General features: G+C 41.8%; 1 protein-coding gene and 1 long non-coding RNA gene across 3 annotated transcripts in view; one reads left to right on the top strand and one right to left on the bottom strand.

Annotated features, from left to right (window-relative positions):
• TMEM87B (transmembrane protein 87B) overlaps positions 1 to 27,139 on the bottom strand; it is a 61,180-nt gene extending 34,041 nt beyond the window's left edge. For both annotated transcript variants that reach the window (XM_054547930.2, XM_054547931.2), the window contains exons 1-8: positions 26,975 to 27,139; positions 22,697 to 22,757; positions 18,478 to 18,569; positions 15,706 to 15,834; positions 8,762 to 8,812; positions 6,460 to 6,550; positions 2,647 to 2,708; positions 2,247 to 2,430 (exon numbers count right to left, since the gene is read on the bottom strand). In XM_054547930.2, the coding sequence (XP_054403905.1) occupies positions 2,247 to 2,430; positions 2,647 to 2,708; positions 6,460 to 6,550; positions 8,762 to 8,812; positions 15,706 to 15,834; positions 18,478 to 18,569; positions 22,697 to 22,757; positions 26,975 to 27,139 (835 nt within the window). The remainder of the gene's footprint in view (positions 1 to 2,246; positions 2,431 to 2,646; positions 2,709 to 6,459; positions 6,551 to 8,761; positions 8,813 to 15,705; positions 15,835 to 18,477; positions 18,570 to 22,696; positions 22,758 to 26,974) is intronic.
• On the top strand, positions 18,976 to 26,978 carry LOC129057651 (uncharacterized). The gene is made up of 3 exons (XR_008522298.2): positions 18,976 to 19,185; positions 22,940 to 23,005; positions 25,850 to 26,978. It is a non-coding gene; the product is annotated as an uncharacterized LOC129057651 (long non-coding RNA).
• Positions 27,140 to 27,625: the final 486 nt, after the last annotated feature.

Raw genomic sequence — 27,625 nt, 5'->3', positions numbered from 1 at the left:
CCAACAGATTCACAAGAATAAACCAGCAACAAGGCCTAAAATCTGAGAGAGACACCATTCAAACCTCCTAGCTCAATGGTTCTCAATCCTAGACGCATACTGGAATCACCTAGAAGCCTCTACACAGCCCCAATTCCTAGGTCTGCCCTAGTCAGAATCTCTGGCACTGGTACCATTTTAAAGTTCTTCAAGTGATGCTGATGCAAAACCAGGGATGAGAACCATTGCTCCAGACCAGTGCTGTCCCACAGACCCTTTTGCAATGATGGAACTGGTCTACCTCTGTGCTGTCCAATATAGCAGCCACTGGTCACCTGTGGCTACTAAGCACTTGAGGTGCAGCTAGAACAACTGAGGAACTTAATTTTTAATTTAATTTAATTTAACTTAAGTACCCAGATGTGGCTTGTGGCTACCACAGAAAACAGCAGAGGTCTAGACTGACCAGTGATTATCTCCATGAACTCTTTAGATATGGCGGCACCACCAGTTTTCAGCTCATCTTGTCCACAAGAAGTCACAAGAGACCTTGTCAAATGCCTTGAAGAAGTCAGCTATACTAAGTTTACTACATCTTCCTGTCAATCTAGCATCCGAAAACAAAAAAATTAGTCTGACATGATCTATTCTTAATGTACCCATGTCGGGTCCTAACAATCAATGCTTCTCATCCTTCTAATGATTTTTCTAAATTTGATGCTTCAAGATCAATGCTGGGCAAGACAGCCCCTGTCACAGAATTCCCACTTGGGAAAATCAGAAAGGACATCAGCTCCTGCCCACCTCTCCCATTGGACAGGACTCCTCAAAGACCCTGACAGCGGTCTGGGTATCTCTTCCAAGCCCTCTAGTGCCATCTCGGACAGCTTAGATTCCCTGAGGATGGCAGATGGCCTCTCATCTGTTCATGGATCTCAGGTTTTTGCTGCTCCTCACTAAGGTCCATGCCACCCTTTACCCTCACTAAACAAGAGATCACCATCACTGACAGCAAAGCATCAACTGCCTTCTCTACATTCAGGAATGCTTCAATTCTAAGCAGCAGACCTACCCTTTCTTCATCATCTGGTTTAGAGCACGCACACGTGCACGCACGTGCACACACACCATAAAAAACTTCTTACAGAGTAGTGATATCTCTAATATGCATCCTGGATGTTTGTCCTTTCTTTATTCTTTGGTACATGTCCTTTTAAACTTTTTATTTGGGGAAATTTCAAATAATCCCAAAAAGAGAAAAAGCAATATAATGATTTCCCTTATGCCCATCATGCAGCTTCAATAATTAGCAACATTACACCAAATTTGTTTCATCTATAGTCCAATTCATTTTTTTCTAGAGTATTTCAAAATAAGTAACAGACACATAGTGCCAGGTACTCCAGAGGCTGAGGTGGGCAGATCATTTGGGCCTGGAGGTCGAGGCTGCAGTGAGCAAAAATTGCACCACTGCACTCCAGACCGGGCAACAGATCAAGGCCTTGTCAATCAGTCAATCAATAACAGACAAAATCATGCCCTTTGAAAATCTGCACCAAAATCATTTGTAACTGGTCACTCAGAAGTACACTCTTGAGCACCTTCAACCCCTCTGAGCTCTCTCTTTCCGAAGGTTCGGTGGGAGAGTTGTACCTTTACTTCTCTGGCCTGAAATCTACTTTCTAGAAGTCTGGGGCACACATCTGAGGATGACCAGCTGTATGGCCTCCCTGCTTCCATATTCCACTGCGTAAACTGTGATGGTGCCTCCACTGGTCATATGAAGATCTCTGTGGGAGTAAAGAGGTGGGGAGAGCACAAGGAGGCTGCAGGCACCATCCATTCCAGCACCCCTGATTTTACTCCCTGCGGCCAATTTCCTTTCTTTTGTTTTTTGAAGGAGAAGGAAAAGAAGATGTGGGGGGAAGGAGAAGTATGTTAAAAGGATTGACAGCACCTGAAGTCTCCCTGTCCCGAACTTTGTGCTGTTTTAATCCAAGCTGAACCTCAGGAAATGGGACTTTTATTTTTCCCAGGAGGAAAGTGAGGGGAAATTTAGCAAGAAGGAAAACAGATAATGAAGAGAAGACACATGCTCGGCCAGATCAGAGGCCTACTCTGACATTCTTTTCTTGGCTTTCCTTCTCTTCATCTATAATATGCCTGTTTCCAAACCACTGTTCAGAGGGGGGCCTCCCACTGCTCTGCTCATAAATGCTGGGGAACTCTTAGATCATACTGTATTTACAGAGACAGTCAAAACTTACTTGACAGTCCAGTGTTGCTGATGTTTTGGTATTCACTATAAAAAACTGCCTTTTCAAGCATTCCCAAAAAAATAACAGCTGCAATCCAGAACTGGATTCTTAATATATCTTTCCAATAACAGGCAGACCACGTCAGCCAGAGTATGCCATATAATATATAAACAATACACATCACCATGTAAAACTGTAGGAAGAGAAGCAATTTTAGTCAGTTAAGCCTTTTGATCATTTGAAAGTTGGCACTTCTACATTCAAGTATCCAACCCTTCATTTTCCAGTCACTCTGGAACCAGAAATAGAGGATATGTCAAAGCATTAACTACTGAGGAATTACTACCACAAAGCTCTTAGGGTATAAAATTCATTTTTTAAAAAGGAAAAAATGATGAGAAATACTCACAATCATTAGGGGCCAATCTGATGCAGAGATATATCCATGAGGCCCAATCATAGAAAGAGAAACTAGGATAGAGAAGAAGAGAGAGTTAATTAACAGTCAGTCTTAAATCTTTAAATGTAAGTTCATTTCCCAGAAGGCTCCAAGAATACAAACCACACTAACAAATGCTGAATTTGTATGTAGCACATACATGGTATTGGACAATTAGTAATTGTTTGATTATGTAACCTTACCAAGATACCTTTACTGTAAAACCAGAAACTCTAAAACTGCTAGAAGAAAACATAGGGAGAACACTACACAACACTGGTCTGAGCAATGACTTTTTGGATTTTATCCCAAAAGCACAGGCAACAAAAGCAAAAATAGACAACTGGGATTACATCAATATAAAAAGCTTCTTTGCAGCAAAGGAAACAATTAACAGTAGACATAGACAACTTAGATACTGGGAGATAAAATTAGCAAGCCATATATCCAAGAAGGAGTTAATATCCAAAATACATAAGCTCAAACAACTCAATAGCAAGAAAACAAAAAACCCAATTAAAAGAATGGGCAGGCCAGGCGTGGTGGCTCATGCCTGTAATCCCAGCACTTTGGGAGGCCGAGGCGGGCGGATCATGAGGTCAGGAGATCGAGACCATCCTGGCTAACACAGTGAAACCCTGTCTCTACTAAAAATACAAAAAATTAGCCGGGCGTGGTGGCGAGCGCCTGTGGTCCCGGCTACTCAGGAGGCTGAGGCAGGAGAATGGCGTGAACCCAGGAGGTGGAGCTTGCAGTGAGCCGAGATCATGCCACTGCACTCCAGCCTGGGCGACAGAGCGAGACTCCATCTCAAAAAAAAAAAGAATGGGCGAGGGGCCGGGCGTGACGGCTCACGCCTGTAATCCCAGCACTTTGGAAGGCCAAGGTGGGCAGATCACTTAAGGTCAGGAGATCGAGACCAGCCTGACCAACATGGTGAAACCTGTCTCTACTAAAAACAGAAAAATTAGCCAGGTGTGGTGGCATGCACCTGTAATCCCAGCTACTTGGGAAGCGGAGGCAGGAGAATCACTTGAACCCAGGAGGTGGAGGTTGCAGTGAGCCGAGATCGTGCCACCGCACTCCAGCCTGGGTGACAGAGCAACTCCTGTCTCAAAAAAAAAAAAAAAAAAGGCAAGGGACCTAAATAGATATTTCTCAAAAGAAAACATATAAATGAGCAAAAGATATTAATACATGAAAAATGCTCAACATCACTAGTCATTAGAGAAATGCAAATTAAAACCCCAATATCATTTCACACTTGTCAGAATGGCTTTTATCAAAAAAGATGAAAGAGAGTAAGTGCTGATGAAGATGTGGAGAAAAGGGATGCTTTGTGAAGATGTCAATTAGTACAGCCATTATAAAAAACAGTATGGAAGGTCCTCAACAAACTAAAAACAGAATTACCATATAATCCAGTAATCCCACTTTACTATTTACCCAAAAGATCTAAAATCAGTTTGTCAAAGAGCTGTCTGCACCCCCATGTTCACTGCAGCAGTATGAACAATAGCTAAGTTATGGAATCAACGTAAGTGTCCATCAACAGATGAATGGATGAAGAAAACGTGTATATATACACAATGAAATACTATTCAGCCTTTAAAAAGAAGAAAATTCTGTCATTTGCAACAACATGGATGGAACTGGAAAACATTGTGCTGAGTGAAATGAGTCAAGCACAGAAAGACAAACACTGCACATTTTCACTTTGATGTGGAATCTAAAACAATCGAACTCCTAATATGAGAGCAGAATGGTGGGTACAGAGGCTGGCGGGTAGGAGGCACGGGCAGATGATGGTCCAAGGGTAAAAAAAAATCTCAGACAGGAGGAGTAAGTTTTTTCTTTTTTTGAGTTCTATTGCACAGCATGGTGAATAGTTAACAGAGTACTGTATGTTTCAAAATTGCTGAGAGAGTATATTTCAAATGTTCTCACCACAAAAAATGTTAAGCATTTGGGGTGATGAGTATGTTAACTAGTTTGACTTAATTATTCCACACTGTATTTATAGATTATAACATCACTTTGTACCCCATACATTTATGTCATTATAATTGTCAATTTACAATAAAAAGAAAAAAAGAGATCCCTCTACGTGTATACACGCTATTCTAAAAACCTGTGCCAAATCTGATTATATACAAGAGCACAGTAGTCCCAGCTACCAAACAAGACCTCAGACTGGCCCCCTTGCTAATTCATTCATCTCATCGGGACCTTATCTTCCTTGACGTAACTTGGAATAAATTACCAAACTCACACATCTAGGTTGGGTTTTGTCCGAGACAGCAATAATAAACCATGTGCCAAGTACAGTGCAAAACATGCAGGGCTCAGTGACAGCTCCAGCTACTAATTAGCAGGGGCTCAAAACTGCCCACTGGTGTCAGGGGAAAAGACACAATGCCTGGGAAAGAAGTGGGCACAAGGCTAGTTCTATGGTCTGAATGTCCTCAAAAATTCATTAAAGCTTCATACCCACTGTGGTGGTATTAAGAGGTGAGGCCTTTTGGGAAGTGATTAAGTCATGAGGGCTCTGTCCTCATGAATAGATTAATGTGTTACAAAAGGCCTGGAGGGAACTAGCTTAGGCCCTTCTTTGCTCTTCTGCCTCCACCCCGTGAGAGCAGAGTGGTTGTCCCCTTTTGTGCTTCCTGCCCTTCCATCCTTTCTGCCATGTGAGAACACATCGTTTAAGGTGCCATCTTGGAAGCAGACACCAGGGACCTAACCAGACACCAAACTTGCTGGCACCTTGATCTTAGACATCCCAGCCTCCATAACTGTGGGGAAATAAATTTTTGTTCTTTATAAATTACCCAGTGTCAAGTATTCTATTATAGGAGCCACAAACAGACTAAGATAGCTAGGTGACAGAATGGTATCAGGGTCCCTGCTCCCTCTACTTGGCACAGTCTGGCTCATGATGCCATCTCCAGAAGGAAGCCTTACCTCACACTCTTCCAGAGCAGCCACCTTGCCAGCTTCCCTCCAAGGGCCATGCAGTACACCAGACTGAGCCTCCTCTGCAGCAATGCCTACCTCACCTCGTTGGTTTCTGCCAGCTGACTGGCTGAATCAGAGCAGTATCAAATCCCCAGGGCCCTCACATGCTGACTGGCTACTGCTGGCGCCAGCAGACACCCACTATGGAAAACATCAACCAAAGTGATTCTAGAATACGGGAAAGCATTCATTCTCTTGAAAAATGCTTATTGCAAGTCTACTTTTGTGGCACTAAGGAATCACAGCTTAACAAGGCACAGAGGGTCTAACTTACAGTGGTGGGGGTGCCTCACAGACCATAGAAGCACATGCTGGCAGATATGCTGCTTCTACTCCTAGGCTACAGACAGATCCTTTAAAATAAAATTTGTCAAATAATAAAAATCTTAAATCCCTGATGGTGGCCATTTTCAAGAAACAGAGAACATAACCTACTTGAAATACACAACTAAAAAGTTGCCTACACATTTCTACATGTTAAAAAATTTTTTTAATCTGAAAGAATGGAGAATTTTATATCCCACTATGAAGTTTGAAATTTTAAAAATTTATCTCAACACAGTAAAATTTTCAATCAATTAAAAAATAAATAATAGCAATAAGAGAGCTTAATGTTACATTTTAGGTATCTAAAATAAATGTATGATTAACAGAAATTCATTTTTGAATGATGTATTTGAAACAGAGAACGTTGACTCAGGTCAGTGACAAAAATACAGAATACAGAAAATGCAGATAGTAAACATGCATGCAGTTTAACTATACCATTCAAATTCCAGCTTGCATCTGTATTCTCCGTTTTAATGGAAACAATAAAGATATGAAACCCATCTTTTTGTGTTCTGGCTACAACATCCTGAAATAGAGGTGAAAAAAATTCTTCACGTTATTTTTAACAAATTGCTATGTAATATAGCTGAACAACGGTTTACCATATTTTAAAATAATTGAATCGGGTTACTTTTTAAATTTTTCTATTTTTTAATTTTTTCCTTTTTTTTTTCTTAGTTTTTGAGATGGGGTCGCACTATGTTGCCCAGGCTGGTCTCAAACTCCTGACCCCTCATGTGATCCTCCTGCTTTGGCCTCCCAAAGTGCTGGGATTACAGGTGTGAGCCACTATGCCCAGTCATATTGGGTTTCTTTTAAACACACACACACACACACACACACACACACACAAATAAAACAGAAAAGGAATGGCAGGTAGTGGAAGGATAGCTATTTCTCTTATTTTTTAAACACCATCCTGCCAGACCTAAAAAGGTAAAGGAGGAAAGAAGCTTTTCTCATTCTTCAATGTTTTCTATCTTTTATATTTTTACAGGTTCCCTCTAATATTACCATTCTATAAATTGTTTAATATTATCAATAAAAAACTTTTTTCTAGGGCTGAGCAGGGTGGCTCACACCTGTAATCCTAGCACTTTGGGAGGCCGAGGTGGGTGGATCACTTGAGCTCAGGAGTTTGAAACCAGCCTGGCCAACGTGGCAAAACCCTGTCTCTACTAAAAATACAAAAATTAGCCAGGTGTGGTGGTAGGCACCTGTAGTCCCAGCTACTTAGGAGGCTGAGACAGAAGAATCGCTTGAACCTGGGAGGCAGAGGTTGCAGTGAGCTGAGATCACACCACTGCACACCAGCCTAGGTGACAGAGCAAGCCTGTGTCTCAAAAAAACCTCTTTTTTCTAACATTACTCTTCTCATATTTTATCCTAATTTTATCAAACATTTTGTTTTATTTAAATGTGTGGTTTTTATTATTCATTTATTTTTTGAGATGGAGTCTCGCTCTGTCACCCAGGCTGGAGTGCAATGGTGCAATCTTGGCTCACTGCAACCTCAGCCTCCTGGGTTCAAGCAATTCTCGTGCCTCAGCCTCCGAGTAGCTGGAATTCTAGGCACCTGCCACCACACCCAGCCTAATGTGTGGTTTTTAAATTGAATTGGGGGAAGAGGAAGTTAGATAACATTGTCAGAAATGACTCAGATTAAGTACATAAGCTAACTGATTCAAATTTCTTAAGTCACTATGTTACTTGCAATTCCACTAAGGAATAAAACTTCCCACTGTAATGCTTGTAAATTCTCCAGTGCCCTCCCATAACTGGATCACACTTCTTATACTCCATTTTCCTGAATATTTCCTATCCATTTCTTTCATTTCCTACTCCTCATCATATGACAGATTTTGTACAAAGTTTGTCCTGGCCACTGCAGAGCGAGCGCCTTTCCATTATCAGACTTCTTTAGGATGGCTGAAGAGAAAACATGAAGAGTCATAGTATAAAAGCAAACATTAAGCTCTCCCAAACCTGCTTTCAGTCCCTACACACAACTCCTAACCCTTTCAACCTCTTACTCAGTCTTCTGACTTTTAGTAATTTCCCAAAATGCCAAAATTTCCCTCCCACATGCTACATTCATGGTTTCTATTTCTTTAAATCCTTAATGACACGCACAGCCCATTGCTATGCTGTCTTGCACATTTAGAGGGGGAATTTTATTTTTTAAAGAAAAGAAAGGCTGCATAGAAATTCATCTTAAATTGCTTTAAGGATATTTTTAGACAAAGATAGAAAGAGTATATACCAAATTCATATAGACATATATAAGAAAACTTTTTTTTGAGGCAGAGTCTTGCTCTGTCACCCAGGCTGAAGTTTAGTGGTGCAATTTCAGCTCATTGCAACCTCCACCTCCCAGGTTCAAGTGATTCTCATGCCTCAGCCTCCCAAGTAGCTAGGATTACAGGTATGTACCACCACACCTGGCTAATTTTTGTATTTTTAGTAGAGATGAGGCTTTGCCATGTTGGCCAGGCTGGTCTCAAACTGCTGGCCTCAAGCAATCTACCTGCTTCAGCCTCCCAAAGTGCTGGGATTGCAAGCAGGAGCCACTGCACCTGGCCTGAAAACATATGGTTTTAAATAATGTTTCCTTTTCCTTCCACAATTCTAATAACCCTACTGTATATCACTCTCTAAGTATCTATCCATCAGCAACTTTTTTCAGTCTTACATTAACTTGTGTATATTTGATTTAAAGACAAATCAAACTGCTTACCATTGATCTTTCCTGGTTTGAAACATTTCTGATATTTATTAGTTCTTTATTCTGCAAAAAAGAGTAAATAATGCCATTTTATACTGCTGCATTTCTGTGGAGAAAAATTGTTTTAATAACTAAGAAAAAAATGTTAGAAGAAAAATGAAAAATGAAAAAGCTAAACATCAAAGAACAAATCTCACTGTATCCCAAACACAAGTAATAAAGTTCTGCTTTTGAAAAATTGCCCCTATTATATAAAGAGATTGAATCTATGACTCACTGACACTCCTGAAAGAGATGGGAGAATGGAAGCAACTTGAAAAACCTATTTCAGTGTATCATCCATGAGAACTTCCCCAACCTAGCTAGAGGGGCCAACATTCAAATTCAGGAAATGCAAAGAACCCCCACAAGATACTTTACAAGAAGATCATCTCCAAGACACATAAATCATCAGATTCTCCAAGGTCAAAATGAAGAAAAATGTTAAAGGCACCTAGAAAGAAAGGTCAGGTCACCCACAAAGGAAAGCCCATCAGATTAACATCAAGCCTCTCCACAGAAACCCCACAAAGAGAAAAGAATTGGAGGCCTATGTTCAACATTCTTAAACAAAAGAAATTCCAACCAAGAATTTTATGTCTCGCCAAACTAAGCCTCATAAGTGAAGGGGAAATAAGACCCTTTTTAGACAAGCAAATGCTGAGGGAATTCATTCAGACCTGCCTTACAAGAGCTCCTGAAAGAAGCACTAAATATTGAAAGACCATTACCAGCCACTAAAAAAACACACTTAAGTACAGTGACACTATAAAGTAGCCATACAGATGAGCCTGCATAATAACCAGCTAACAACATGATGACACGATCAAACCCACAATATCAATACTAAAAGCCCCAATTAAAAGGCACAGAATGTCAAGCTGCTTAAATAAGCAAGACCCAATGGTTTGCCGTCTTCAAGAGACCCATCTCACATACAACGACACCCACAGGCTCAAAATAAAGGGTTGGAGAAAAATCTACCAAGCAAATGGAAAACAGAAAAAAAGCAGAGGATGCAGGCCTAATTTCAGACAAAACAGACCTTAAACCAACAAAAATCAAAAAAGATACAGAAGGGCATTATATAATGGTAAAGGATTCAATTCAACTGAAGACTTAACTATCTTAAATATATATGCACCCAACACAGGAGTACCCAGATTCATAAAGCAAGTACTTAGAGACATTTAAAGAGACTTAGACTCCCACACAATAATAGTGAGAAACTTCAACACCCGACTGAAAGTATTAGATCACTGAGGCATAAAATTAACAAAGATCTTCAGGACCTGAACTCAACACTGGATCAAATGGAGCTGATAGACATCTACAGAACTCTTCACCCAAAAATAATAGATATACACTCTTCTCATCTCTGCACGGCACATACTCTAAAATCAGCCAATCAGAAATAAAACAATGCTCAGAAAATGCAAAAGAACAAAAATCATACCAACCACTCTCTCAGACCACAACAATAAAATTAGAAATCAAGATTAAGAAAATCTTTCAAAATCATACAATTGCATGGATATTAAACAACCTGCTCCTGAATTACTTTTGGGTGAATAATGAAATTAAGGCAGAAATCAAGAAGTTCTCTGAAACTAATGAGAACAAAGATACAACATACCAGAATCTCTGGGACATAGCTAAGGCAATATTGAGGGAAATTTATAGCACTAAACGCCCACAGTGAAAAGTTAAAAAGATCTTGGCTGGGCGCGGTGGCTCACACCTGTAATCCTGTAATCCCAGTACTTTGGGAGGCTGAGGCGGGTGGATCATCTGAGGTCACGAGTTCAAGACCAGCCTGGCCAACATGGCGAAACCTCGTCTCTACTAAAAATACAAAAGTTAGCTGGGTGTGGTGGCGGGTGCCTGTAATCCCAGCTACTTGGGAGGCTGAGGCGGGAGAATGACTTGAACCTGGGAGGTGGAGGTTGCAGTGAGCCAAGATCACACCACTGCCCTCCAGCCTGGGAAACAGAATGAGACTCTGTCTCAAAAAAAAAAAAAAAAAAAAGAAGAAGAGTTAAAAAGATCTCAAATTAATTAACAACCTAACATCACAACTAAAAGAACTAGTGAAGCAAGAGCAAACCAACCTCAAAGCTAGCAGAAGACAAGAAATAACCAAAATCAGAGCTGAACTAAAGGAGACTGAGACATGAAAAACCATTCAAAAGATCAATGAATCCAGGAGCTGTTTTTTTGAGAAAATTAATAAGATAGACTGCTAGGTAGGTTAATAAAGAAGACAGAGGATCCAATAAACTTAATTAGAAATGACAAACTGAATGTTACCACTGACCCCACAGAAATACAAATAATCATCAGAAAATACTGTCAATGCCTCTATGCACACAAATTAGAAAATTTAGAATAAATGGATAAATTACTGGACACATACACCCTCCCAAGACTCAACCAGGAAGAAACTGATTCCCTGAACAGACCAATAAGAAACTCTGAAACGGAAATAGCCTACCAACCAAAAAAAGGCCCAAGACCAGATGGATTCACAGCTAAATTCTACTGGAAGTACAAAGAAGAGCTGGTACCATTCCACTGAAACTATTCCAAAAAATTGAGGAGGAGGGACTCCTCCCCAACTCATTCTATAAGGCCAGCATTATTCTGATACCAAAACATAGAGGAGACATGACAAAAGAAGGCTTCAGGCCAATATCTTTGATGAACATTGATGCAAAAATCCTCAACAAAATACTAGCAAACCAAATCCAGCAGCATATCAAAAAGTTAATCTACCATGATCAAGCAGGCTTTCCCCCGGCATGCAAGGTAGGTTCAACACATGCAAATCAATAAACATGATTTATTACATAAAGAGAATTAAAGACAGAAACCACATGATCATCTCAATAGATACAGAAAAGGCTTTGGATAAAATACAACATCCTTTCATGTTAAAAACTCTAATAAACTAGGTATTGAGGGAACAGACCTCAAAATAATAAGAGCCATCTATGACAAACTCAGAGCCAACATCATACTTAATGGGCAAAAGCTGGAAGCATTTCCCTTGACATCAGGCACAAGACAAAGATGCCCTCTCTCACCACTCCTATTTAACATGGTATTGGAAGTCCTGGCCAGAGCAATCAAGTAAGAGAAAGAAATAAAGGGCACCCAAATAGTAAGAGAAGAAGTCAAACTATCCCTGTGCGCAGACGACATGATCATATATCTAGAAAACCCCATACTCTCTGCCCAAAAGCTCCTTGAGCTGATAAGCAACTTCAGCAAAGTTTTGGGATACAAAATCAACATATAAAAATCACTAGTGGCTGGGCGTGGTGGCTCACTCCTATAATCCCAGCACTTTGGGAGGCCAAGGCGGGAGGATCACTTAAGGTCAAGAGTTTGAGAGCAGCCTGGCCAACATGGTGAAACCTCGTCTCTACTAAAAAAAAAATTCAAAAATTAGCCGGGCATGGTGACAGGTGCCTGTAATCCCAGCTACTCAGGAGGCTGAGGCAGGAGAATTGCTTGAACCTAGGAGGCGGAGGTTGCAGTGAGCAGAGACTGCGCCATTGCACTCCAGCCTGGATGACAGAGTGGACGGTGGTGGTGGCAGGGTGGTGGGGGGGGAATCACTAGCATTCCTGTACACCAACAACAAACAGCCAAGCCAAGAGCCAAATCATGAATGCAATCCCATAGGAATACAGCTAACCAAGGAGGTGAATGATCTCTACAATGAGAATTACAAAACACTGCTCAAAGAAATCAGAGATGACACAAACAAATGGAAAGATGTTCCATGCTCGGCCAGGCGCAGTGGCTCATGCCTGTAATCCCAGCACTTTGGGAGGCCGAGGCGGGCGGATCATGAAGTCAGGAGATCAAGACCATCCTGGCTAACACAGTGAAACCCCATCTCTACTAAAAAAAAATACAAAAAATTAGCCAGGCATGGTGGCGGGCGTCTGTAGTCCCAGCTACTTGGGAGGCTGAGGCAGGAGAATGGCATGAACCCGGGAGGCAGAGGTTGCAGTGAGTGGAGATCACACCACTACACTCCAGCCTGGGTGACAGAGCAAGACTCCATCTCAAAAAAAAGAAAAAAAAAGATGTTCCCTGCTCATGGATATGAAGAATTAATACTGTTAAAATGGCCCTGCTGCCCAAAGCAACTTACAGATTCAATGCTATTCCTATCAAACTACCAATGACATTCTTCACAAAACTAGAAAAAACTATGTTAAAATTCATATGGAACCAGAAGAGAGCCCGAATAGCCAAGGCAATCCTAACCAAAAGGAACAAAGCTGGAGGTATGATTGCTACCTGACTTCAAACTATACCACGGGGCTATAGTAACCAAAACAGCATGGTACTGGTACAAAAACAGACACATAGACCAGTGGAACAGAATAGAGAGCCCAGAAATATGGGTACACACCTATAATAATTTGGTCTTTAATAAAGTTGACAAAAACAAACAACGGGGAAAAGACTCCCTATTCAATAAATGGTGCTGGGATAACTGGCTAGCCATATGCAGAAGACTGAAACTGGACCCTTTGCTTACATTATATACAAAAATCAACTCAAGATGGATTAAAGAGTTAAATGTAAAACTTAAAACTATGAAAACCCTATGAAGACAACCTAGACCATACCATTCTGGATGTAGGACAGGTGACGATTTCATGACAAAGTTGCCAAAAAAGCAATTGCAACAAAAGCAAAAATTGACAAATAGGATCTAATTAAACTAAAGAGTTTCTGCACAGCAAAAGAAACTATCAACAGAATAAAAAGATAACCTACAGAATGAGAGAAAATATTTGCAAGCTATGCATCTGACAAAGGTCTAATATCCAGTGTCTATAAGGAACTTAAACAAATTTACAAGAAAAAAAACAAAAAAAAATTAAAAAGTGGGCAAAGGACATGACCAGACACTCTTCAAAGGAAGACATGCATACGGCCAACGAGCATATTTTAAAAAGCTCAATATCACTGATCATCAGAGAAATGCAAATCAAAACCACAATGAGATACCATCTCACACCAGTCAGAATGGCTATTATTAAAAAGTCAAAAAATAACAGATGCTGGCAAGGTTGTGGAGAAAAGGGAATGCTTATACATTGCTGGTGGGAGTACAAATTGGTTCACCCATTGTGGAAAGCAGTGTGGCAATTCCTCAAACAGCTGAAAACAGAACTACCGTTTGACACAGTAATTCCATTACTGGGTATATTATATACCCACAGGAATATAAATCATTCTGTCATAAAGACACACGTACACATATGTTCACTGCAGCACCATTCACATTGCCAAAGATATGGAATCAACCTAAATTCCCATCAATGGTAGGCTGGATAAAGAAAATGTGGTACATATACATCATGGAATGATATGCAGACATAAAAAAGGAGATTCTGTCCTTTGCAGGGACATGGATGGAGCTGGAAGCCATTTTCCTTAGCAAACTAACACAGGAACAGAAAACCAAATACCGCATATTCTCACTTATAAGTGGGAGCTAAATGATGAGAAAATGCACACAAAGAGGGGAACAGCAGGCACAAAGAGGGGCCTACTTAAGGGTGAAGGCTGGGAGGAGGTAGAGGAGCAGAAAAAATAACTATTGGGTATTAAACTTAGTACCTGGGTCACGGAAATAATTTGTACAACAAATTCCTGTGACATGAGTTTACGATATAACAAACCTGCACATGTACCCCTGAAAATAAAAGTTAAAAAATAAAAATAAAACCTTCTCCTTAATGAGGATAGTGTTGCCATTGGCAGGGAAAGTGTTAGGAAGTAAAAGGGGGTTCTAGGTGCTAAAATGTTCTATAATTCAACAGGGTCTACATGGTTGTGCTCAGTTTTGTTGTTTGTTTGTTTGTTTTTTTTGAGACAGAGTCTCACTCTGTTGCCCAGGCTGGAGTGCAGTGGTGCGATCTCGGCTCACTGCAAGCTCCACCTCCCGAGTTCATGCCATTCTCCTGCCTCAGCCTCCCAAATAGCTGGGACTACAGGTGCCCGCCACCAGGCTCAGCTAATTTTTTGTATTTTTAGTAGAGACGAGGTTTCACTGTGTTAGCCAGGATGGTCTCGATCTCCTGACCTCATGATCCGCCCGCCTTGGCCTCCCAAAGTGCTGGGATTATGGGTGCGAGCCATTGTGCCTGGCCTTTTAAAAATTCATTGAGGAGTACACTGATGTGTACTTTTCTGTGTTTATTATATTTCAACACATTTTAAAGAGAACTCCTTTAAAACTTTTACTAAAGACATTTTCACTTCAGAATTTACAAAAGAACAAAAAATAAATTTAAATGCCTCATAACCTCACTAACCAAGGCTGACTGCTAGGTTTATTTTTGTTTTTGTTTTTTGAGACGGAGTCTCGCTCTTGTCCCCCAGTCTGGAGTGCAATGGCATGATTTCGGCTCACTGCAACCTCTGCCTCCCGGGTTCAAGTGATTCTCCTGCCTCAATCTCCTGAGTAGCCGGGATTACAGGTGCGTACCACCACACCCGGCTAATTTTTGTATTTTTAGTAGAGATGGGGTTTCACCAGGCTGGTCTCAAACTCCTGACCATAGGTGATCCACCCACCTCAGTCTCCCAAAGTGCTGGGATTACAGGTGTGAGCCACCACGCCCAGCCACGTATCTTACTTATTATGTACTACTATACACACAAACTAAACCTAAAAATTTACAAGTTAACCACCTTTATCAAAATCCTGATAAAACAGTACTTCAGTTGATACTTGTATTCAGTGGGAATAAAATAAACTTTATTTTAACATGGCAAGTCAGATATCACCTTTATCAAAATTCTGATAAAACATTACTTCAGTTGATACTTGTATTCACTGGGAATAAAATAAACTTTAACATGGCAAGTCAGATACTCACATTCAAAGAGGGAAACACCTGTGAATCACTGTTGCAATCTAAGTTTTCATTTTTTGTTGTCCAACAGTTGTCATTCTTGAAATAATGACAAAAGTCTTCAACACTAAGTTTATGTTTTTGGAACAGCTCCTATATAAGGTAAAATTCTATGTTATAATTTATTCCCACACTTCTTATCCTAGAATATAAATAAAAGTTAATGTCTAAATAATACCAAAAGTATATTCAGTTTGAAATACCTGGAAATATGCAGTAGAATAAAATACCAAATAAAAACTGTTTTGAATATAATTTTAATATAATTGAGATAATCATAACCTTTTAGCCATTCCAGTGTGTTCAGATACAGTAATACATAACACAAGCACACTTACAGTAAGAAAACTGAGTAAGATACTACAACGAAATAGTTCCCAGAGAAATAAAACATACTTTGTTCTGGGGCTACTTGTATTTTATCCCATGTGTAAGAGATTTTACAGAGAAAGAAAGCAGCATTCAACTACAAAAAAGAGAAAGCAAACAGTAAGATACAGCAAAGGTAGCTGAGTGCAGAGGAGATGCTCATTTACACAACTACCTGAGGTTCCTGGCATCCTTGAATGGATGAATGAACCAGGCTCCTTAATGGCAGCTCCCAGTCATCAAAAAAAATGGAGTTGGCTCCCACAGACCAAATATGGGACAATATAAGCAAAATATATAAGAACAGTAATAGATTATAACCTATATAACAAAGTTAAAATCAACAAGTCCAACCTGAAGCCTGACAGGTAAGACAGATTGATTAGGGGAGTAGAGAGAGTGCATCCTTATAGTAGAATGCTAATAAAGGAAGAAGAAAGTATGGAACTAGAAAATCACCATTCAGCAATCAGCACAGTAATGACTGACTCATCAGGCAAGAATCATGAAAGGATGCTAAAACAAGTGGCTGAAGGTTTGATGAAAACCACAAGACATTTACATAGTTTCAAAAGTTTTTCCTCACAAGTTGTTGTTAATAACAAAGAGAAAAGTAGTAACTTTGGAATGGAAAAAATCTTGCAGATATGTCCTTGACCAACTGACCAAATTAACATCACCAAAAATGAGACAAATCAGTATTCTGTGGTATTCCTGCCAAAAATGTATAACTTGAATCTGATCATGAATAAACATCAGAAATATTCAAATTGAGGGGCATTTTGCAAAAATAAATGGTTTGTACACTTCAAAACTATCAATGCCATGACACACCAAAACGGGGAAAATCCAGATTATCAGGAAATAAAAACAAAAACAAGGAAAGGAAATGAAATTCGAACCTGAATTGGTTCCTGTATGGGGTGTGGAGTGTGTGTGCGGGGCGGGGGTGGGGGGGCCTGCTCTAAAAGACAATATTGGGACACTGGTGAATTTTTTTTTTTTTTTTTTGAAGATAAGGTCTCACTGTCTCCCAGGCTGGAGTACAGTGGTGCAATCACAGCACACTGCAACTTTGAACTCCTGGGCTCAAGGGATCCTCCGGCCTGAGCCTCCCGAACAGCTGGGACTATAGGCACATGCCACTGTGTCTGGCTAATTTTTTAATTTTTTGTAGAGACAGGGTCTCGCTTGTTGCCCAGGCTGGTCTTTAACTCCTGGGCTTAAGCTAGCCTCTCGCCTCAGGTTCCCAAAGCGCAGGAATTACAAGTGTGACCCACCCTGCCCAGCTGCAAAATTTTAATAAGATTTATATATAATAGCATCGTATCAGTGTTAAATTTGAATTCTATAATTATACTGTAAAAAAAATAAATGAATATCTCTGTTCTTAGGAAATTGAAGGTGTAAAATATTTAGAGATAAAGCCAAAAAGGCAGTTCAAGGAAAATGGCATGGTTCAATCCAAATAGAAATATAATACTAATAACAATACAGAAAGCCAGCTACAATGGCTCACGTCTATAATCCCAGAGACTCTGGAGGCTACCTGAGGCAACCTGCCAAGAGGGTCACTTGAGCCCAGGAGTTCAAGGCTGGAGTGAGCCATGATCGCACCCACTGCACTCCAGCCTGGGTGACAGAGAGAGATCTCGTATGTATTTGCATGCATATACATGTATAGGTATATGTACATATATATGTATATGTATATACATATATACATATATAATTAAAAAAAAGGAAACCCATATATTATTCAAGGTAGAAGCCAAACAAGTAACAGAGAATCTGAAAAGGAAACAATCCCAAGCAACTATCATGAGAATCATCAAGAGAAACACCTTGCTGAGAGCCCAGTGCACAACCCAGGAGGAAGAAACCCAGGCTTCAGAGCAGGAAAAGCCTTCCTCAGCACAGCCACTTTCTCCTCTCTCAGAATCCTCTGCCTTTCCCCAGATATCTCCTTTCTTCTCCTCACCTCTTTCTGCGATCTACTTGTGCTCACTAAATCTACTTGTACTCAATACAGTTCTAGGTTCCCTATAATTTTTTTAAAAAGTGAAACATTTAAACTTCTTTTGCAAATTAAGCATTTATTTGTATGTACGGCATCTTTATCAATGACTCCTACGTGCCTGAATTTAAACATTTACTAACATTTTTCATAACATACAAGGCAACTAAAAGCTTGTAGTATTCTCAGCACGTAACTTGGTTTATTGCCATAAGTCCCAAAATTAATCTGTGGCACTTCTAAAACTGTAATCTCTATTTCTAGCCTCCTCGCTTGATGAGCTAATAAATCTTTATACCCATAATTTTCCTTCATAGCTTTATAAACATTAAAAACTTGTGTTTACTTACTTCCAGATTAGAATGCTCATTGTGACAGGTATGATACTTCAAATGCCACACTATGGTAAACTTCACAGGCCCAGAACAATGGAATGACTTAACTGTTTAGAAAAAGAAAGTCTCGTTTTATATGAATAATACACACACTCTAATATAAACTTAAGGTTTTGAGAATGCAATTAAAAATAGGCTAGTTTAATGTAACAATGAGTAAAACATTAGCTAATTTCTCCAAAAAGTCACTGTAAAGTGAGACAGATAAATTCATTAAATTGTTATAGTTAACCAAAAGCTGCTGTAATACTGCTCATTTCATCTATAAGTCTAAAATTAAATAAACTGAGTGGACTGATATGCTAAGTCACTGCTTATTTCACTCTCAAACATTTTTCTCACTCACATATTCATTCAAAATATACTGAGTGAGCCCCATCCTGTGTGCCATCCTGTGAGCTATGATGGTAAACAAGAACAATGCCTGTCTATGACTTAAGAGGTACTGGAGGAGTGAGTTTTAACAACTAAACAGGTACTCTCGGTAGTCCCAGAGGCTGAGAATAGTCAAGGGAGCACTGAGCAGGTCACCTATCATAGCCCAGGAGAGCATGAAGAATGGGTTCTGGGAAAGCTTGCTGGAGGAGGAGACCTGTAACTTGAAGGAAGAGCAGAAGTTAGCCTGGTGAAGAGAAGGGTGGACCAAACACGTAAATGCCCAGGGTGAGTGAAAGCACAGCATGAGTATGACCCTTGAAAATAGTCTGCTATGCTTAGAACACAGGCTGGGAAAAGGAGAAAGAGTTGAAGCTGGAGAAGAGTGCTGGGGAAAATTCATGAGGTCTTACACCCTGCTGAGGGGTTTGGCCTTTCTTTTGAATGATCCAGGTAAGAGGGTGACACGAATAGGCAGAATGAAAAGCATTAAGTCTGGAGTTAAGGAGAGCTCTGTTGGGAACGTCCTCATGACATGGCAGCTGGCTTACCCCAGAGTGAGTGATTAGAGAGAACAAAGATGCAGCCACAGTATCTTTTATAACTTAGCCTCAGAAGGGATGTGCCATTATTTCCACCATGCTCTATCAGTTACTCAGACCAACTCTGATAAAATGTGTTAGAGGACTACACAAGATCATGAGTAACAGGAAGCAAGGATCATTGGGAATCATCTCAAAGGCTGATAATGACAAACAGCGAAACCAAACTGAGACCAGAGATTCAAGTTCAACAAACTGAGGCTGGTAGATTTTCTGGGGTACAGTACCCAAGAGATGGAAACTACATAAAGAGAAAGAGAAATCTGCATAGTGATCCCCTGGAGTTTCTGGCTGCAGGGCAGCCTGCCCACGCGTAGGAACAAGCCCAACAATTCTCAGAGCTCACGCAGAGCTGGGAACTGTTTGAGTTTCCACTAGCCAGAATGGAAAGGCCTCAGTAAATATACCAGGTATTTGGAAGACAAGCAGAAAGACCACACCACAGAAGCACTGCTAAGTTTGCCCTAGACAAAAGGCTACTGCAGAACCATCCTAAAAGAACTTAACAAGAAAACTGGAAAGCATCAAACCGACCCACAAGGAACTTAAATGTCTGCTAGAAAAAAGTTGTTAAAGGACTACAACATCCTCCAGCACTCAAAAATGTGAAATTCACAATATGCACCGACCAAACAAACAAAAAGCCTGCTTGGATTTTGACTGGGATTAAACTGAATTTATAGATCAATCTGGGAAGAACTGACAGTATGATGTTTGCTACAGATTTTTCATAGATGCCCTTTATCATGTTGAGGAAGTTTCCTTCTATTTCTAACTTTCTTTGAGTTTTTATCATGAATGGGTGTTGAATTTTTTTCAAATGCTCTTTCTGTATACTTTGAGATGATCATACGGTGCATTTCTTATATTCTGTTAATATGGTGTATTACATTCAGATATTTTTTAACACAGGCTCCACATGACTTGAATGAGACAGCAGAAAAGAGGTTGCCTTAAAAAAGCCAGATATCTGATCTCCCAAACAGCATCAACATATATCCAAGGGACCAGTCCTTAGCTTAACAAGCACTAAAATCTGGCTCTGTGAAAACACAGATTCTCATCTCACCCTTTCCCAATGGTAGATGTGTACATTAGAATGCTCAATTACTCACTTTCATGACTACCATGTAGATGTATAAATTAGAATACTCAATTACTCACTTACAATGAAGAGAAACCATAAACTGGACTAGTAAAGATCAACTCTTTCCCTTCAGCATGCCTCCCTGGAGGCCCAATATGGATGAGAAGGTGGTTTGGCGAGCATGGCACCAGACCAAGGAGGCTCAGGTGGATGCTATATCCACACCTGCCAGCCCCACGTCATAGCTGTGGTCATGGTTCAAGAAAACCTCTCCCCCAACAACGCTGTTGGACATGACCAGCATTTGCCTGACTAAACCCTAGTTTTATTATGCTTTTGCTCTTAAATCCCTCATGCTGTCCCATTCTTTCTTTAGATAAGTTAACAACAACGTCTTGATTGTAGTCTACTCATAGGTTGATCTCAGACATTTGTAATGATTTTTAAAAATCAAATGCTGTTTCATTGGCTGATGTTACTTTTTTTTTTCCCATATAACTTTTTGTCACCACCAGACTGAGGTTCTTTTAAATCCTCTTTGTCTAGACTTTAAGACATGAATTCATTAAATAAACAGATGCCAAAATTTTTTTCTCACTCACCTTGGACTTCAATTTCCTCTTACCAAGCTCTTATCATAACTGATGATTGATATTACAGAGCTGCTGGAAACCACCTCTGCTTTCTAGCTGCTGGCTAGCCTGACTTCCCTCAGGAAAGACCCATAAAAGGCAGAACTGCCCCCAACAAATAAGCAGAGCATGATCTGTTGTGTGAAAGGAAAGAGGCATGGCTTTGGATCCTGTAGAAGCCAGTTTGCTCTACCCAGCAAAAAACTGCTCCTTATCCTGAGACTTTAACTCTGGCAACCAATTTTCCTAGTTAGGTTACTGGAAACAATAAGAGGAATTGGGCCACAGTGAATACGATCCAACGTAAATCCAGTGAAATTCTTAAAAAACCTTGGTAGTTCTGGTATCTCAGTATTGATACAGAAAAGACAGGCCTTACCTAATGAATATTTTAACTTTTATCAACCTTAAAACTCTAATTAAAATGCTGTCCAGCAATTTTTACTTCTTACGAGGATATGTACATTTTGAAAATTTTCAAGGCCATAAAGGGTTTATCACAATCATGACATTTCATGTATTCGTAAAAGCAATTTATCTAGTTTTAAAAATCTGAGACTCAAAGTCAAATTTCACAAAAACCAAATTTTTTTTGGCTCGTCTGTTAGACTTTAATTATAATTTTCATAAAATGATTCATATTACATTTTCTGAAAGAAGATCAGAAAAATCCATTCTTGTGGGCCATGCACAGTGGCTCATGCCTGTAATCCCAGCACTTTGGGAGGCTGAGGTGGGTGGATCACCTGGGGTCAAGAGTTCAAGACCAGCCTGGCCAACATGGTGAAACCCCATCTCTACTAAAAATACAAAAATTAGCCGGACGTGGTGGCGTTCGCCTGTAATCTCAGCTACTAGGGAGGCTGAGGCAGGAGAATCACTTGAACCTGGGAGGCGGAAGTTGCAGTGAGCCGAGATCTTGCCACTGCACTCCAGCCTGGGTGACAGAGAAAGACTCTGTCTCAAAAAAAAAAAAGAAAAATCTATTCTTGTAAATAACCAAGTCCTGACTGAAACAAAACAAAACCTTAAAATGTTAGAACTACTTAAAAACAAAACATTTGCTTTGTTTATTATATATGTTATATTCATTTACATGAATGCATTTGTTTATATTATGTTGTTTATATATATATTAGTATTTCATCATTCTTGTTTGTTTGTTTTTGAGACAGAGTCTCACTGTGTCGCCCAGGCTGGAGTGCAGTGGCGCGATCTCGGCTCACTGCAACCTCTGCCTCCTGGGTTCAAGTGATTCTCCTGCCTCAGCCTCCCAAGTAGCTGGGACTACAGGCGCCCACCACCACGCCCAGCTAACTTTTTTGTATTTTTAGTAGAGATGGGGTTTCACTATGTTGGTCAGGCTGGTCTTGAACTCCCGACCTTGTGATCGGCCCGCCTCAGCCTCCCAAAGTGCCAGGATTACAGGCATGAGCCATTGCGCCCAGTCTAGTATTTTATTGTTTTATTATACTTACCAGATAACTTGATATCTGTAGAGTTAAACATAGTTTTCCTAAATATCAAAGGTCCTGATTTCTAAAATGAAAAACAAACACAGGAAGATCTTGTTAGAAAGTTTTTTTTGCAACTGTTTTACCCCACAACATATAGAGTTCTAAGCCTTGCACTCCTCTCTCTGACAAGAGTATTTTTTTTAATGTAAATCTGATCACATCACTAACTTGCTTAAAACCTTGTCATGGTTCTACTTCCTGCAGTTACCCTGAGGATCAGGAGGGCTCCGGCCTCTAGCAGACTCAGTTATGGCCAGTGACACGTAAGAGGTAAAAGATGCTGCCATTGCAGGATTAGCGCTGCTCAGACGTGACATGAACTGACTGCATTTGCATGTTGCTCTCCTGGCGTCAACTTGAATGTACTTTTGATAAGGAACTGTCCCCCTCTCCCAGCTCCAAGTCGTTATGGTTTAAATTACAACAGACCGAAATTCTTACTGTAGCCTATAGGACGTGAATAATCATGGCCTGCCCACCTCTCAACTTTCCAGCTCCAGAAAAGCATGATATTCTTTCTTACCCTCAGGATTAATGGTCAATCTGAAAAATTTACTTTAAAATCCTTCCTTTCACCCTTTGTTCATCTAGTTGGCTCCTTCTCACCCTTCAAAGCCCAGCTCAAAAGCCCGTTCTGCAGGAATTCTTCCACTGTGGCCCATATGCGGCCAGGCCCTCCCTTATATAATCCCTAGCACCCTTTCTTCTTCACAACCTTTCCACAATTTAAATCAAATAATTGATTAGCTGTTTAATGTCTTCTCAGGAATAAAAATCCTGCAGTTAGAGACTGTGTTAAATGTACAAATGATTAGGAATTAAAAACAAAACAAAAACACACTGATAGGACAAGCGGTAACCTCTTCCCTTCCCCAACACAGTTTCAACAACAACAATAAAATTCCCAACTTGGATCCTTCCTTTGAGCTCCAGATCCAAATACCCAACTGCCTAAAGGACATGTCCACTGGCGGATGTCCAACAGACAAACGTGTTTTAAACCAGACACACTCCTCTCTGCTCACCAACTTTTCCTACACTGTCCACCTTGGCTGGAGGTGGTACCATCTACAGTCACCCAAGCCATGGCTCCTTCCAGTTCCCCACTTCCATCACCCAATCCCCAAGGCATGCCTACTTTATCTCACAAACACTTATCAAATTTAGTTCTTCCTCTCCCTGTCCCCACTGCCCTAATTTAGGCCCTCTGCATTTCCTGCCTAATTTCTGCAATAGCTTAACTGGTACTTCTACCTCCAGATCTGATCCTATAATTCATCTTTAGACAGCAGCCATAGTGATTTGCATTATGTCAGATCTTTCAATGGCTCCCTCATTCTCATCCTAAAGTAGCTACTGGGAGTCTGGAGGCCTAATCCAACCTAAAAATGGGATTTATTGGGCCCACGAGAGGCCTTTTTTAAACTTTTTAGTTGACATAATAAAAAGATGGATTCCAGTTTCACTTAAAAAAACAAGGAGCTGTGGCAATTCTGTGCCACTCTGCTAGAGTGTATGCAGAGTAAGCTGAAGCCAAATGGCAGCTGCCCTCTTCAGAATGGGCATGCAATCTGTAGTCCACAACATTCCTCACTACCCCCTCCAGTCCTGAACCTAGCTCACTGTGCTCAATGATATGACTTGCCTTGGCCAACACAGGTCCTTGAGTTTGAGGCCTCTGGCCTCAGGCTCAAGGCCAAGCTCAGGCATGGAAAGCTTGTGGTGACCTGGGTCCCCTCTAACAACCCTGCCAGAACTTGATGTAGCAGGAACACCAATAATTTCCTGCACTGCTGCTGCTCTGCTCCCCTCCTCTTCTTCATCAAGGTAGTACTTATTCATCTTTTAAGACTGAGGAGGCCGGGCGTGGTGGCTCACGCCTGTAATCCCAGCACTTTGGGAGGCTGAGGCGGGAGGATTACCTGAGGTCAGGAGTTCGAGACCAGCCTGATCAACATGGAGAAACCCTGTCTGTACTAAAAATACAAAATTAGCCAGGCGTGGTGACACACGCCTGTAATCCCAGCTACTCGGGAGGCTGAGGCAGGAGAATCCCTTGAACCCGGGAAGTGGAAGTTGCAGTGAGCCGAGATTGCACCACTGCACTCCAGCCTGGGCAGCAAAAGCGAAACTTCGTCTCAAAAAAAACAAAAAAGACTGAGGCAGGTCTCTCCTCCAGTAAGCAGGGTTAGGTGACCCCCTTGGTGCTCCAGTAATATCCCAAGTATATCACAGTGTATATGACTATCTACTCATAAATCTGTTATCCCTATTATTGTGTGAACGTCTTGGGAGAAGGGACTATGGCTAAAATTCATCTTTGCAACAGCAATGACCAGTCTAACATGTGACACACAGTGGTGCTTCAACCATTTGCTCCCTTGTACACTCAAAAGAACCATTTCTTGGCCAGGTGTAGTGGCTCATGCCTGTAATCCCAATACTTTGGGAGGCTGAGGCAGGAGGATGGCTTGAGGCCAGGAGTTCAAGACCAGCCTTGACAATATAGTGAGACCCCTATCTCTACAAAAAAATTTAAAAATTAACTGGTGTGTGGCATGTGCCTACAGTCCTCGCTACTCGGGAGACTGAGGCTAGAGGATTGCTTGAGCCCAGGAGTTTGAGGCTGCAGTGAGCCATATGACTGTGCCACTGCACTCCAGCCTAGATAACAGAACAAGACTCTGTCTCAAACAAACAAACAAACAAAAACAAAGAAACAAAATTTCTTGATAGATTTGTAGTACAAATGAAAGCCCCACTCTCCTTTCCTGTTTCTGACAACCTGAAATGAGGAAAATATAAGTCCACTCTTGGGAGAGAAGGGCTTTTAGACTTCTAGTGGCTCAGGGTCACACAGGAGTAAAATTAGCCTAAAGGTCATGCAGCACTCAAGGAGCAAACTTCTCTCCCTCATGCAGGAAAAAGTACACTTGGCAAAGATCTTTGCAGGTATGTGCACAGTACACTTGGCAAAGATCTATACAGACATGTTCAAGTAATCCAACAATATGCATGCAGCTGATTCACTTCCAATATAGTTATGACTATTCACTATCGTAGCAGCAGGAAGCCATGAGAGTAGTTCACTGAGTTGTACTTTTTCCCGTTCAGGAAATTAAATAATGGAGATGTGCAGACTATATAACCGGCGCACAAATTAGGTCACCAACCCAGAAGAATCATGGAGGAAATGGCTGCACTAGGTCTTAAAAGATCCAGAAGATACCCAGCGTGTTCCTCTGAGTAGCTTTTGTGTTGTGGGAAGTATTTGTAGTCTTTGGAACTACTTTCTTTTCCTGGTTAAGGAAATCAAAATATAAGTCTCATCTTTAGAACCTGGACATTATTTCACGCATGTGGAAAATACCCATCCCAAACAGTGCTGGATGAGTCATCTGACCCCAGAGAAGCCGGAGATAATGCCTCTTCCAGACTTCCTGTCTCTCTTTTGCAAGACTTTCCATAATTCTGCCCCTGCATCATCTCTCCCACATCATCTCCTGTAATTACTGGATGCCAAGTTTTCTAATAGCCTGCCTTGGAAAGAAGAGTTTCCACCCACTCATGCCTCCAGATTCGCCTTTCAAGCACTTTCTAATCACAAGTCCCGCCCCACCTACACACACACTCTCTCTCCCGGAACTGTGACAGGAACTGTAGAGAAATTCAGGAACTCAAGAAGAGAGAAATAGAGGTAGGATGATTACTGCACGTTTCCCCCTCATTTAATTTTTTTCTTTTCTTTTTTTTTTTTTTTTTTTTAAAGGAAGCGGCAGACGCGCTAAGTTTATGCAGAAACTGAAGCGCTGGCAAGTCCTCCCTGCGGCCTCAGGGGTGTGGCCCACTGTGGCTGCATCCGGACAGGAAGAGTCGAATCCCAAAGATGCTGCTAGATGTGCCGAGAGATTCCTCATCCAGCCAAAACATGTCAGAGCAGAATGAGGGCCACGGCGTCGGGCATGGTGACCCTCAGTAACAGTCCGAGCGCTCGGACCGGAGGGCCGTCCCATGCGCAATCCTGACGGCTCTTCCCTGCAGCCTAGGTCGGGCCGGAGGAGGGGCCGCTCCCCGCTCCCCGCTCCCCGATTGTAACATACAAAAGGCTCAGAGAAGGTATCAGGGGACCCGGTGCTGACCCGGCAGAAGCCAGGTGAACAACCCCGGAGTCAAGCGAAGCCCCACGACGGCCCTGACGGCCCGAGACGTGCCACGCCTGGGTCCCGACACTCCACTTACGTCGTTGACTGTCTCTAACCAGAGCCCGAGCTCAGGGACCGCGCGCACAGCCGCCGGGGCCCAACACAGGAGGCAGAGGGCGACGCGCAGCAGCGGGGCCCGGGCGGGAAAGCAGCGGCGGCGGCGTGGCAGGAGCCCGGCTACCGAGCGGCAGGCGGCGACCATCTTGACCTGGAAGCTGCACCTGGCGCTCCGAGACGCCTGCCACACCCGCACCTGGTGCAGCACCGCCCCAGGCAGGCGGGTCCGAATCCGGGACGCGGGGCTTGGACTCGGGTGTGGAGGAGGGGCTCGGGCTTGGGCCTGGGCGGAGAGGCGCGGTGCAGTTCTGGGAAACGGGGCCAGGACCGGGAGGCAGGGCTTAGGGCTCTGAGCCGGGCCCGAGTGTGCAGCTGGGAGATGCCTGGAAAGCAGACATAGGAGCCAAGATGTGGAGTTGGCGCCGAGGCGTGGAGGCGGGGCTCAGGGTCTGGCGTGGGCGTGAAGATAGAGGAGGAGCCGGAGCGTGGAACGGAGGGCTGGCAGCCGCAGCGCGGAGGCGGGGCCGGGTAGGGAGGCGACGCCGGAGTGTGGAGACAAGGCGGGGCTCGGGAGTGTGGGGGTGGGGCAGGGCGGAGGCAGGAGGCGAGGCTCGTGACCCGGCGGAGTGAC

Source organism: Pongo abelii, chromosome 12 (assembly GCF_028885655.2).
Source record: "Pongo abelii isolate AG06213 chromosome 12, NHGRI_mPonAbe1-v2.0_pri, whole genome shotgun sequence".
Lineage (NCBI taxonomy): Eukaryota > Metazoa > Chordata > Mammalia > Primates > Hominidae > Pongo > Pongo abelii.
This window is presented reverse-complemented; position numbering and strand designations above follow the sequence as displayed.